Raw genomic sequence first — 14,411 nt, 5'->3', positions numbered from 1 at the left:
GAATCCAATGTGTCTTACCAAGTCAGAAGGATCCTACCTCAGTTTCAGACTGAGATCGTCTTCTCAAATTTCTATAAGGCCTTTAACATGTCCTCTGGGTATCTTCCAGGTTCACAACAATGTCAGTGATGGATTAATCATCAAACAGCCTGAAATCCAAGCTTATAATAATATCAGGTGTGATTACCATAAACCTTTTGTCTTAAATGGCAAAAAAAAATCCTCCTTATTATAGTTGAAAGTATTCCAATTTCATTAATTTTCCATAATTTCCAAATCTAGTGACTTCTAAAAATCTTATTTCAAAGTAAGCACAAGCCCTGGGGAACACCAAAATCAGAAGAGATCCGAGATGGAGTGCTTATGTGTATGTATATATATACATACACACACATACACACATTTTTTCATATATATGTTTTTTCTTTACTTATAGCAAACAAACTCCTCTGCCCCCATTGGTAAGAAAAATAGAGGATTGCTGACTAGCTCGCCATCATCAGAGACAGGCAGGTTTGAGGTAAGTTTAAGATGGGCCAAATGGCATTATCAGATCCATGCCATAATAACTTTTAAATTTCACTATATTTCACAAACATTTTCTCACCAGAAGCATTTTCAAATTGAATTATTTAAATAAATTTCCTGCCCAAGAATCACATTCCTATTATGCTCAACTGATAAACACATGTCAAGGTAAGTCAACATCCCTTTGGCTCATTAGTTCTTATCAAATCCCATCTCAGCCATATGTGGTATTAAATGGCAAGTACTGTGGTGGTATAGGGACTACTCAGCTTAGTTCTTGGCATACATTAGTCCATATTCCCAATTATAAATCTCTAAAACAAGTGTGACTTCTTAAACAAACCTAGAATATGTAACAATCTATAATATTTAAGTAGAAATTAGATGGTAAAAGGCATATGGGACAAGTTGCAATAAAACCATGGAAATATGGAGCCCTCAAGAGAATTCATTATTATGGAGAGACCCTTGTTCCAGATGGCCAAAGATTTATCATTTGAAATAACAAATCTTGTTTATAACCATTTGTGATGGACATCTTCCTTAACTATATTCATTAGGTTCTATTTGTTAGATTTCAAGTACTTTATTCATGGCCATCATTATGAACATTCTTTATTGTAATATGATATCTAACACTACAATGATGTCCTCAAAACTTAAGGCTATTATCAACTCTGAATTGTATAGTTATTTTTCCCCTCTTCTGTTTCTTGATTGTCACTTCTTGCTCTTGTTAACATGTTTGCCTTAGGAACTTTTTCTGTACCTCTGATTTCTACTTTTAATGTACTGTGGCTTTAGGAACCAAAAATTGCATGTAAAGTAATAGTTGATAGGCTCTGAGAAAGTCATTTCTTACGGTGAAAATAATCTGTCAATTACTTGCCTATGTCATGCCCTGCATTCTGGTAGGTACTAGGAATCCAAATTTTAAAACTATATTTTTACATAAATAGTTCTTGCTTTCCAAGCACTTCTATCCTATCAACAGAAATAGCATTTACCCATATAAGTAAATACAAAATCATTTCAAGAGGGCACAGTTACTTGTGGGCAAGCAGATTTGGAAAGGCTTAATATAGGACAGTATTTAAGCTGAGCTGGGATTCTAAAAAGCAGAAGCCAAAAAGTTATTTCCAAGAAAAAGGCCAATTTTGGCTAGAAAGTAGAGGCTTGAAGGGAAGTAATATACAACAATCATAGAAAAGTAGCCTGGGGCCAGACTGTGAAGATCTTTAAATTCTGAAGACAGGAGTTTATATGTTATCCTAAAGGCAATTAGGAGCCACTGGAGAGTATTGAGCAAAGAGAGGAGTGACATGGTCATTTTATCAGCTATATGAAAGATAGAGGGAAGAGGGAAAGTTTAAGAAAGGGAAAACAGTTATACGGTATTGCAGAAATATAAGAGATAGATGATGAGGCCCTGCATTAGGATAGTGTTGGAAAATACATTAACTTTTAGCACATCTAATTTGTGACTTGTAGCTTATAGTTCCAATGTCTATTTTTACTTCCTTACTAGTTATTGAAGTCTTATAAATCAAATGGTTGCTAGATAGTGGATTACTACATGTAGAAGAAAAATATGTTGGAAATATAATAAAGAAAATACTTAAAATCATGTTTTAATTAAAATTAACAGATTTTTTCCGTTCCTTTTTCAATGAAATATAGATAAATTTATCCCCTGTGCAAAAATTAACTTCAGAAGGAGAGTTAAATCCAAATACAAGTAACTATGTATATTCAGATGAAATTGTTCCTGCATCAAGCTCAGAAGAAGAAAAACATTCTTGGGAGGTAATATTTTTGTTCTTTTTCCTCAACTCAGACTTTTAAAAAATTTTCTTTCTATCTCCTTGTTGTTGTTTTTCACTCCTGTATTCGTTTTGTGGTGGGTGATTTTTTATAATATTGATTGGAAGGGACTTCCAGTCAAGATGGCAGCTTAGAAGCTACGAAAGTTCAGACCTCCGAAACCCTTCCTTACTGATCGCAAACTGAGAGCTCCTAGGACACGGTAATTCAAGCTGAACAACAAGAACCCTCCTCCCGGACCTGGATTAAAGGGTATGGCCCCCCAAAAGCCAAAACCCTAGATCACTAGGATCTAAGGGGCAGGCAGAAGGAAGGTCCCAGGACCCATCCCCCCCAAACCAGAGTGCTGAGCCCATGGCATCAGGGGGAACTTTAGGCAAAAAGGGCCCCAGGGCTGGCTATTTTGAAGGACTCACCTTGAAAGCAACCTGAGCCAGTCTCTGGGATGCCCAAGACAGATGGCAGGGAAACAGAGAGAGAAGGGGGGAAGCCTGTAGACCCCTGGCTGGGTCCTTCCAACTGAGTCTCAAGGGAGGTCCCAGCTTTAGGGCACCAGCTGAACCCAATCCCATCAGGAGCCCTCAGAGCTACTGAAAGAAGACAGACCTTAGGGCCAGCAAAGGGGTTGCTCCAAAGAGCTTACCTTGAAAGCAACCTGGGCCAGTCTCTGGGCATTCAACACAGATTGTGGAGGAGGAGGTTGGGTTTTTATCTTTTTTTTTTTTTTTGGCTCGGGGATCATTCCTCCCACACCAGCTGAACCTAATCTCATCAGGAGCCCTCAGAGCCCAGGGAGGCCACAACCCCTCCCCCCTTAGAGAGTAGAGACTTCTGAAAGAACCAGCTGAATCTAATCCCATCAAAAGTCTCCAGAACGAAGGGAAACCCAGGCTCCCCACCCATCCTCATTGACTGCTGAACTTTAAGCCAATAAAAAGCCTCCAGAGGACAGGGAAGCTCAAACCCCCAACAACCCTCCCCCAGAGACTACACCAAGAGATCTTCTGTTAAAGCTCCAAAAGGGGAGACTGATAGAAGTCCCCAAAAAACAAAGAAAATGAGAGGAACAAGAGCACAGACAAATACAGGGAGTAAAGAAGGGGTGAATTTGAGCAAACAACAGAAAAAGAAGAAAGAAACTACAATAGACAGTTACTACTCAGCAAATGGAACAGAGGGGGAGAGATCAGCAAACGATAAACCAGAAATCCCAGCTAATTTGATACAGGCTGTGAAAGAACTCAAAACACAACTAAGAGAGGCTGAAGACAATTATGGGTGGTACGAGCTAACATAATAAACATGACCATCCTACCCAAACTTATTTATCTATTTAGTGCCATACCCATTGAACTACCAAAAAACTATTTTATTGAATTAGAGAAAACCATAACAAAGTTCATTTGGAAGAATAAAGGATCAAAGATATCCAGGGAAATAATGAAAAAAAATACAAAGGAAGGTGGCCTTGCAGTCCCAGATCTCAAACTATATTACAAAGCAGCAGTCATCAAAACAATTTGGTACTGGCTAAGAGACAGAAAAGAGGATCAGTGGAATAGACTTGGGGTAAATGACCTCAGTAAGACAGTCTTTGACAAACCCAAAGACCCCAGCTTTTGGGACAAAAATTTAGTATTTGATAAAAAACTGCTGGGAAAATTGGAAGACAGTGTGGGAGAGATTAGGTTTGGATCAACACCTCACACCCTACACCAAGATAAACTCAGAATGGACGAATGACTTGAATATAAAGAAGGAAACTATAAGTAAATTAGGTGAACACAGAATAGTATACATGTCAGAACTTTGGGAAGGGAAAGATTTTAAAACCAAGCAAGACTTAGAAAGAGTCACAAAATGCAAAATAAATAATTTTGACTACATCAAATTAAAAAGTTTTTGTACAAACAAAACCAATGTAACTAAAATTAGAAGGAAAGCCACAAATTGGGAAACAATCTTCATAACAAAAACCTCTGACAAAGGTCTAATTACTCAAATCTATAAAGAGCTAAACCAGTTGTACAAAAAATCAAGCCATTCTCCAATTGAAAAATGGGCAAGGGACATGAATAGGCAATTTTCAGTTAAAGAAATCAAGACAATTAATAAGCACATGAATAAGTGTTCTAGATAAGATCTCTTATAATCAGAGAGATGCAAATCAAAACATCTTTGAGGTATCACCTCACACCTAGCAGATTGTTCAACATGATAGCAGAGGAAAGGAATGAATGCTGGAGGGGATGTGGCAAAGTAGGGACATTAATGCATTGCTGGTGGAGTTGTGAATTGATCCAACCATTCTGGAGGGCAATTTGGAACTATGCCCAAAGGGTGATAAAAGACTATCTGCCCTTTGATCCTGCTGGGTTTGTACCCCAAAGAGATAATAAGGAAAAAGACTTGTGCAAGAATATTCATAACTGAGCTCTTTGTGGTAGCCAAAAATTGGAAAATGAGGGGATGCCCTTCAATTGGAGAATGGCTGAACAAATTGTGGTATATGTTGGTGATGGAATACTATTGTGCTCAAAGGAATAGTAAAGTGGAGGAATTCCATGGAGACTGGAACAACCTCCAGGAAGTGATGCAGAGTGAGAGGAGCAGAACCAGGAGAACATTGTACACAGAGACTGACATACTGTGGTGCAAGAGAACGTAATGGACTTCTCCAGTAATGGCTTTACAGTATCCCTGAACAACCTGCAGAGATCTACGAGAAAAAAAAAAAAACTATCCTCAAGCAGAGGACAACTGCTTGACTACAGAGATTGAGGGGACATGATCGAGGAGAGACTCTAAATGAGCACCCTAATGCAAATACCAACAACAAGGAAATGGGTTCAGAGCAAGGACACATGTGATACCCAGACGGATCGCGGGTTGGCTAGGGAAGGGGTGGGGGGAATTAGGAGGAGGAAAAGAAAATGATCTGTTTCCAATTAACAATGTATGAAAATGACCAAATAAAATAATGTTAAAAAAATATTGATTGGAATGGATTCTAATGGTGACCTTGAGCAGCTCTACCTTACTCTGTCATCTTGGCTCTGCCCCCAGAAGGAAACTACTTGTTTGTTTGTTAAAAAAGGAAATTGATGCTTACTTTATTGCACTTGTGTTTTTGTCACTAAAGATCTTGCTAAAAGTGGGCAAAGTTGATGTTAATTGTTCTAAGAGTTTTCCCACCTCCTTTTCTATCCCCTTCTACTACTTAATAGTAATCAGTGTCCCTATGCTGCACTGTGACTTGGTTTCTTATAAATTTGACTTAGTTCTTTATATGTTTAGGGGTGAGATATTGATCTAAACCTAATTTTTGCCATACTGTTTTCCAATTTTCCCAGCAACTTTTGTCAAATAGTGAGTTGTTATCCCAAAAGCTGGGATCTTTGGTTTTATCGAACACTAGATTACTGAGGTCATTTACCCCTAGTCTGTTCCATTGATCCACCCTTCTAAGATCTCTTAGCCAATACCAGATTGTTTTGATGGTCACTACTTTATAATACAGTTTAAGATCTGGTACTGCTAGGCCACTGTCCATCACATTTTTTTCATTAGTTCCCTTGATATTCTTGATGAATTTGTTATTATTTTTCTAGTTATATAAAATAGTTTTTTGGTAGTTTGATAGGAATGGCACTGAATAAGTAAATTAATTTAAATAGGATTGTCATTTTTATTAAATTAGTTTGGCTTACTCATGAGCAATTAATGTTTTTCCAATTATTTAGAACTAATTTTATTTTTGTAAAAAGTCTTTTATAATTGTGTTCATATAATTCCTGTTTGTCTTGGCAAATAGAATCCCAGATATTTTATATTGTCTAGAGTGATTTTAAATGGAGTTTCTCTTTTTAACACTTGCTGCTGATTTTTGTTGTAAATGTATAGAAATGCTGATGATTTGTGTGTTTATTTTGTATCCTGCATTTTGCAAATGTTATTAATTATTTTGACTAGCTTTTTATTTTATTTTCTAGGATTCTCTAAGTATACCATTATATCATTTGCAAAGAGTGATATTTAATTTCCTCCTTGCCTACTTTAATTCCTTCAATTTCTTTTTATTTAATTGCTAGAGTATAAATATAAATATATATAAATATAAATAATTTTATTTAATTGCTATAGTTAGCATTTCTAGTACAGTATTAAATAATAGTGGTGATAATAGGCATCCTTGCTTCACTCCTGATCTTATTGGGAAGATTTCTAACTTATCCCCATTGCAGATGATACTTGCTGATGGTTTTAAATAAATACTAGTTAATATTTTGAAGAAAGGCTCTTTTATTCCTATACTTTCTAGTGTTTTCAGTAGGAATGGGTGTTATATTTTGTCAAGGGCTTTTTCTGCATCTATTGAGATAATCATGTGATTTCTATTAGTTTGAGTACTAATATGGTCAATTATGCTTATGGTTTTCCTACTATTAAATCAGCCTTGCATTTCTGGTATAAATTCCACCTAGGCATAGTGAATAATTCTTGTGATATATTGCTATAGTCTTTTTGCTAGTGTTTTATAAGATTTTTGCATCTATATTCATTATAGAGATTGGCCTATAATTTTCTTTCTCTGTTTTTGGTCTTCCTGGCTTAGGTATCAGTACCATAATTGTGACATAAAAAGAATGTGTTAAGAATCCTTCTTTGCTAATTTGACAAATAGTTTGTATAGAGTATCGGTATTCATTGTTCTTTAAATGTCTGATAGACTTCACTTGTGAATCCATCTGACCCTAGGGATTTTTTCCTGGGCAGTTCATTGGTGGCTTGTTCAGTGTCTTTTTCTGAGATGGAATTATTTAAGTATTCTATTTCCTCTTTTATTAATCTAAACAATCTAAACTTTTGTAAATATTCATCCATTTCACTTAAATTGTCATATTTATTTGTCATATTTATTTATTGTCATATAATTAGACAAAATAGCTCCTAACATTTGCCTTAACTTCCTCTTCATTAGAGATGAAATCACTCTTTTCATTTTTAATACTGGTAATTTGATTTTCCTTTTTCTCTTTTTTAATCAAATTAACTAATACTTTGTCTATTTTATTTGTTTTTACAAAGTACTAGCCCCTAGTCTTATTTATTATTTTCAATTTTATTAATTCTCTTTTAATTTTTTAGGATTTCCAATTTAGTCTTTAATTGGGGATTTTGAATTTGTTCTTTTTCTAGTTTTTTTAGTTGCATGTCCAATTCATTGATCTTCTCCTTTTTCTCTATTTTAGTTGATATAAGCCTTCAGGGATATAAATTTCTCCTGAGTACTGTTTTGGCTCTATCCCATATATTATTGTATGTTGTCTCTTCATTGTCATTCTTTTCATTGAAATCAGTGATTGTTTCTAAGATTTGTTCTTTGACCCACCACTTTTGAAGAATTAGATTATTTATTTTCCAAATAATTTTAATTTGCTTCTCCATGAACCCTTATTGGTTATAGTTTTTATTGCATTATGATATGAAAAGTTGCATTTGTTATTTCTGCTTCTCTGCATCTGTTTGCAATGTTTTTATTCCCTAGTACTTAGTCAGTCTTTGTATATGTACCATGTGCTACTGAAAAGGAGGTATATTCCTTTTTATCCCTTTTCAACTTTTTCCAGATATCTATTAACTCCAATTTTTCTAAAATTTCATTCACTTTCCCTTACTTCTTTCTTATTTATTTTTTGGTTAGATTTATATGATAGGAAAAGGTTTAGGTCTCCTACTAGTGTAGTTTTACTATCTAATCCTCCATAAGCTTCTTTAGTTCTCCTTTAAAAATCTGGATGCTATTCCATTTGGTGAATATATATTGAGTACTGATGTTTCTTCCTTATCTATTATACTGCCTTTTATTGAGATATAATTATCTTCCTTATCTCTTTTAATGAAATCTATTTTTGCTTTAGCTTTGTCTGAGATCATGATTGCTGCTCCTGCCTTCTTTGTCTCAGTTAAAGCCCAATAGGTTCAACTTCAGCCATTTATCTTTAACCTGTGCGTGTTACCTCCCTCAGATGTTTTTCTTATAGACAACCTATGGTAAGATTTTGGTTCTTAATCTACCTCTGCTATCCATTTCCATTTGATGGTTGAGTTCATCCCATATACATTCACAGTTATGATTTTCATCTGTGTATTCCCCATCATCTTGATTTCTTCTTTTAATACTGCCCTTTCTCCTTTCAATACTTCCCTTCACACCAGTGTTTTGGTATTAATCACTCCTCCCTTATTTTACACCCCTTTCCACTACCTCCCTTCTTATTCTCCTCCTACTTCTCTATAGGGCATTTTAACCACTCCCCCAAACTTTTCCCTCCCTTATATTACTCCCTTTCCCACTTCTTTTTTGGAGAAGGTAGGATTCTATACCCCAATGAACCCAGTTGTTCTTCCCTCTCTGAGCCAATTCCAGTAACAGTAAGGTTTAAGTATTACCCATCACCACCCTCATCCTCCCTGTCACTATTATATTTTTTCCCTTCTGTGCCTCTTTATGTACTATAATTTATCCCATTTTACTTCTCTCTTCCTATTTATCTTGGTAAAATCCTCTTTTTACCCCTACTATTTTTTCACATATTATCCTAAACATCTTAATACCTCATCTTCTATGTATACTTCTTCTAACTACTATGATAATGATAACAATTCTTAAGAATTACAGATATCATATTTCTGTATAGGAATATAAACAACTTGGCCTTATTGAAGTCCCTAAATTTTTTCTTTTTCTTATTTACTTTTTTATGTTTCTCTTGAAATTTGTATTTGGACATCAGATTTTCTGTTTAAGTCTGGTCTTTTCTTCAGGAATCCTTGAAATTTTTTATTTTATTAAATGACCATACTTTCCCTGAAAAAATATAGTAAGTTTTTTATGGGTAGATGATTCTTGTTTATAAGCCCAGTTCTTTTACCTTCTGGAGCATCATATTCTAAACCTTCTGGCCTTTCAACATGGAAGCTTCCACAACCTGTGTAATCTTGACTGAGGTTCCATGATATTTTAATTGTTTCTTTCTGGCTACTTGCATTATTTTCTCACTTAGCCTGGGAGCTTTTGAATTTAGTTACAATTTTCTAGAAGTTGTCATTTGGGGATTAATTGTAGGAGGTAATCTGGGGATTCTTTTAATGTCTATTTTACTCTCTTATTCAAGAATATCAGGGTAATTTTCTTGGATAATATCTTGTAACATTATGTCTAGGCTTTTTTATTTTTGGTCACAAGTTTCAGGTAGTTTAATAATTCTCAAATTGTCTCTCCTTGATCTGTTTTCCAGGTCATCTGTTTTTTCATTGAGATCGTTCATATTTTCTTCTATTTTTTCATCCTTTTGATTTTGTTTTTTTCTTTGTTTGTTTCTTGATGTCTTGTGAAATCATTAGCTTCTATTTGCCCAGTTCTGATTTTTAAAGACTGAATTTCTTCCATGACCTTTTGATCTTCCTTTTCCATTTGGTCCATTCTACTTTTCATGGCACTCTTTTCTTCATTGGATTTTTGTACCTCTTTATCCAGTTGACCAATTTTGCTTTTCAAGCTGTTGTTTTCTTTTTGCATTACTTTCATTTCTTTTCCCCATTTTTCTTCCTACTTTTCTTCAACCTCTCTTATTTGATTTTTCTATTTCTTTTTGAGTTATTCCTGAGCTTATGACCAATTCCTGGGATTTTTTTCAAAGTTTTGCATGTGGTTACTTGGATCTAATCATCTCCTGTTGGTTTTGTTATTTTCTCTTTTTCCCAGTAGAAACTTTTGAGGGTTAGATGTTTCTTTTGATGTTTGCTCATCATCCCACGCTTTTTTGTCTTTTGACTGAGAACTCCAAAAGCTGCTTGTCAGTTCTTTCTTCTCTGCTGACTTTTGCCCTGGCACTGTCACGGAGGCTTGACAGGCCCTGCTAGATGTACAATCTGACCTCTTCCAGGGCCCAAGATCTCAAGGGGTAGGTCTGAGGTGCTCCCTTGTTTGTGCAGCCCCCATCCCAGATTCCTGAAGTCAGCCAATGCCTACGTTCCAATTCTGATGAAGTAGGTAGTGGGGAGGTTGGTCAGCCAATACCCCTCTATTCAAAGTTTTGCTTCTGGCTCAACCTTATCCTTTTAAATTCAGGTCTCTCTGCCTGCCTTTCAAGTTGTTCAGTGAAAAAGTCCCCTTACTTATCCTGCTTTGACTCCTATCCTTTTGAGGTGCCTTATACACATTGGTTTGGAAGGATAGTCAGAGCAATTTCAGCTTTTGTTGCTACTAAGCTACCATCTTGACTCCACTCCTCATATGAACTTTAAAGGCTATAGAAATGTCAAATATTCTTTATGACTACTACTACCCTGTTCTCCCACCATTCCCATCCCTGACACATACATACACAGTTCAGATCAGAAACTTGGCCCCTTAGGTCTGAAGAGTTATTGACTCTTAAGTATAGGAATTCCCTGGAACACAAACAATATTCAACGGTTTATTCTTCCTGAAGTTTCTTGGAAAAAAATGAACAGAGAATGGAGATCAAAACCGTCCAATAATTGACTCTAAATAGAATTTATTTACATTATAACCACATTAACCATTAATTTTCTATGACTATTTTCTTCATATGCAAACTGTGACTTACAAAGAATATTTATTTTGTAGTAGAACTAAAACAACTGAAAGAAATAAGATATCTGGAGTAAAATGTTGTACTGTTTTGTTTTTCAGTCTCAAGGTGTTATGCCTGAAATGTGCTGTATTATTAAAACATCTCCAAAAATGCGATCCATGAAGGTGCCATGCTACTCTTCTAAAGGAGTGTCTACAGGTAACATATATTTGTGTGTGCATGCATAGGAACACACACACACACACACACACACACACACACACACACACTTGCTTAATTGGGAATAGAAATATGTCCTACCCAAGAGGGAAGTAGGAGAGGAAAGAAATAAAAGAAAGTGGCAAGGTAATAAAAGGGGAGAGCAGATAGGAGAAACAGTGGTCAGAAGAAAAACAGACTTTAGAGGAAGAACAGGATGAAAGTAGAGAGGGTGAGCAGAAAAAAATATGTTAGAAGGAAATACAGAATTAGTAATCATAACTGAATGCGTATGGAATGAATTCAACCATAAAGTGCAACTGAATAGCAGAATAAATTAGCAACTACAATCTGGCAATATGTTGTTTATAAGAAACATACTGGAAAAAGAGAAATGTACTCCCAGTTAAAATTTTGAGCTGGAGTAGAATCTATTATGCTTCAGCTGAAGTAAAAAGGCAGAGGTAGCAATTATGATCTCAAAGCAAAAGCCAAAGTGGAGTTAAAAGTGATAAATAGGGAAACTACATCTTACTAAAAGTCATGATAGTCAGTGAAGTAATATCATCCACATGGTGAAGGTATATCCAGTAAATGGCTCAACATCTAATTCTTGAAGGAAAAATTAAATGAATTACAAAAGGAAAAAGATAATAAAAATTTACCATCTCAGACCTAGATACATCTAGCAATAAAGTGAATATGAAACAGTTAAGCACTTGAATATAATCTTAGAAAAGTTAGTTATAATTTATTGAAAGAGAAAATAGAATGAGAAGAGAAAGGAGTATACTTTTTTCTCAGCTATACATGGCACCATCACAAAAATAAACAATGACATAAAAATCTAACAACCAAATGTAGAAAACTGCCAGTATTAAATGCACCTTTTTCAGACCATAATAATGCATTAAAATTACATTAAATTAAGAACCATAAATGCATTGATTAAAAATTAATTGGAAACAAAGTAATGTAATCATAAAGAATGAGTTGGTCAAAGAGAAAATTCAGTTCAAGGAACAGTTAATCACAATACTGTCTAAAACAATTCAAAAAATTGGTAAACAGGAGTCCTAGGATATTCCTTTTATCACACAAATATGGTTTTGATACCTAAACCAGGACTAGCAAAAACAAAAAAAAAAAGAAAACTATAGACCAATTTCCTTTATCAATATTGATGTAAACTGTTAAATAATATACTAGCAAGGAATGTAAGCAATATGTCACAAAAATCATATACAATAATTAAGTGAAATTTATATCAAAAGTAGAGTTCATTCACTATTAGGAAAACTATTAACATAATTGGCCATATCATTACCAAAACAGCAAAAATCATATGATGGCAAGAGATGTAAAAAAACCGTTTGACAAAATATACCACCTATTCCTTTTAAAAATACTAAAAAGAATAGGAATAAATCAAGTCTTTCTTATTATGATAAGTGTCTATCTAAAAATAAGAGCAAGCATTATATATAAAGAAGATAAACTTGAAGCCTAACTAATGTGAAGGGCTAAAAGTTTGGTACAGTTTGAACAAAGGTCAGGAGAAGAGTTTGATAAGATACAAAACAATTAGTTTATTTTGAGGAAAGTTCAGATAGGAGAGAGAAAGGAGGAAAGTGAGTAATCTTATAAATATACCTAAAATCCCAATCCTTACTAAAAATTTCTAAAATATCCTAAATCTGTCTGCCTTTAAGGACAGTTTCTTCTGCCAGGGTCAGGCCTGGCCTACTCTGCCTACACTGACTATCTAAGAATTTAATCACTATCTAACTACCTACCTAAGCTAATCTATAAGCATTAATCACCTATCACCTCTTTATAGGTTGTTAAGGCCTTAAATCCATTTTCTCTGTCCTCAACTGTCAGTCTCAAACTGCCAGTCTCAGAGACACAGAGATGGACAGTCCTGCTCTCTAGAGAACCCAGAGACAAAAGCCCTGACTGTAAAACTGCTTTTTTACTTATCTCCTCCTTCATCTCCTAGGTAATGGAACCTTCAACTCCCTTTCACAGAGACTGTCAGTTAAATGACTCTTACTGAGAAATCTCTTCCTTAAAGGGACAGAGGGAGAGATTAAGAAAACTCTTCTAACATATCTCTCCCTGAGATCCTTTGGGAGAACATTCTCCCCAACCAAAGCTATCTTATATTCTATATTAGAAACAGAGAAGCAAAGAGAGAAAGAAAGAAAGCAAAGTAAATCTTGCAACATGCAAGTCTCAAATTATATACAATTACAAATGTTTACAGTTACAAAATCACACAATTCTTACTATACAGAAATAAGAAACTATTTTTATTATACTCTACAGAAATAAAAACCTAAAGATATTATTCCAAAATCACCTTAGAGTTACTATATACAAAAAATAAACAAGAACCTTATATGCACATTATATACGTCTAATATCCCCCATGAGGTGGATTTAATATTTATGTATCATTTGGTTATTTTAACTTTTTCTAAAAATTATATTAATAATAAATATTCCTACATAGATATTCTAAATTCTATAACATAACATAAAATATCATAACATAAATTATACACTTACCTATTAAGTAAGTAAGTAATACCCACTCTATTTTAAAATTAAACCTTTATGTATAAGAAAATCAAACCTTTTTATTGAAAAGCAAAATATAGTTCAGGAGTTACCAGTTGTAGTCTTGATGCATGAAGTTAATCTTTTTTGATGGTAGGTATCTTTTCACATGAGAACAATGAATCTACGATGTCTTTTTTCCTATGTATATTGCTCTAGGGGTTGTTAAAAGTACTTGGAATAGACCTCCCAGATTGGCTAAGTTGCTCCTGTTCACTGGAAGTTCTTTACATAAACTGTATCTATGGGATTTAAATCATGAAAAGAAAAGTCTATAGGTCCAGCTTGCACTACAGCTCCTGATTCATGAAGTTCTTTTATCGTGATTTGCAGATCTCTTATGTATGTGGCAATAGTAGCATCTCCTCCTAACCACAATGTATATACAGGGTTAAACGGTTTTGCATGAATTTTAGGTGGATGACCAAACAGCATCTCAAATGGTGAGATGTGTAGATCTCCCCTTGCCCTACTTCACAGGTATAATGATGCCAACAGTAGAGCATCAGGGCATTTGAAATGCATCTCAGTACATAATTTTCCTATCATGGTCTTTAATTCTCTATTCATTCTTTCCACTTGCCCTGAGCTCTGTGGGTGGTATATGTAGGA

At 34.7% G+C, this 14,411-nt stretch overlaps 1 protein-coding gene across 2 annotated transcripts in view; it reads left to right on the top strand.

The window, feature by feature from the left end:
- Window positions 1-14,411, top strand: part of MEIKIN (meiotic kinetochore factor) — a 175,096-nt gene that overhangs the window by 78,810 nt on the left and 81,875 nt on the right. For both annotated transcript variants that reach the window (XM_007473413.3, XM_007473414.3), the window contains exons 8-10: window positions 437-520; window positions 2,209-2,334; window positions 11,075-11,174. In XM_007473413.3, the coding sequence (XP_007473475.1) occupies window positions 437-520; window positions 2,209-2,334; window positions 11,075-11,174 (310 nt within the window). The remainder of the gene's footprint in view (window positions 1-436; window positions 521-2,208; window positions 2,335-11,074; window positions 11,175-14,411) is intronic.

Source organism: Monodelphis domestica, chromosome 1 (genome assembly GCF_027887165.1).
Source record: "Monodelphis domestica isolate mMonDom1 chromosome 1, mMonDom1.pri, whole genome shotgun sequence".
Taxonomy (NCBI): Eukaryota; Metazoa; Chordata; class Mammalia; order Didelphimorphia; family Didelphidae; genus Monodelphis; species Monodelphis domestica.
The sequence above is the reverse complement of the archived record's forward strand: the minus strand, read 5'-3'. Positions and strand labels throughout refer to the sequence as shown.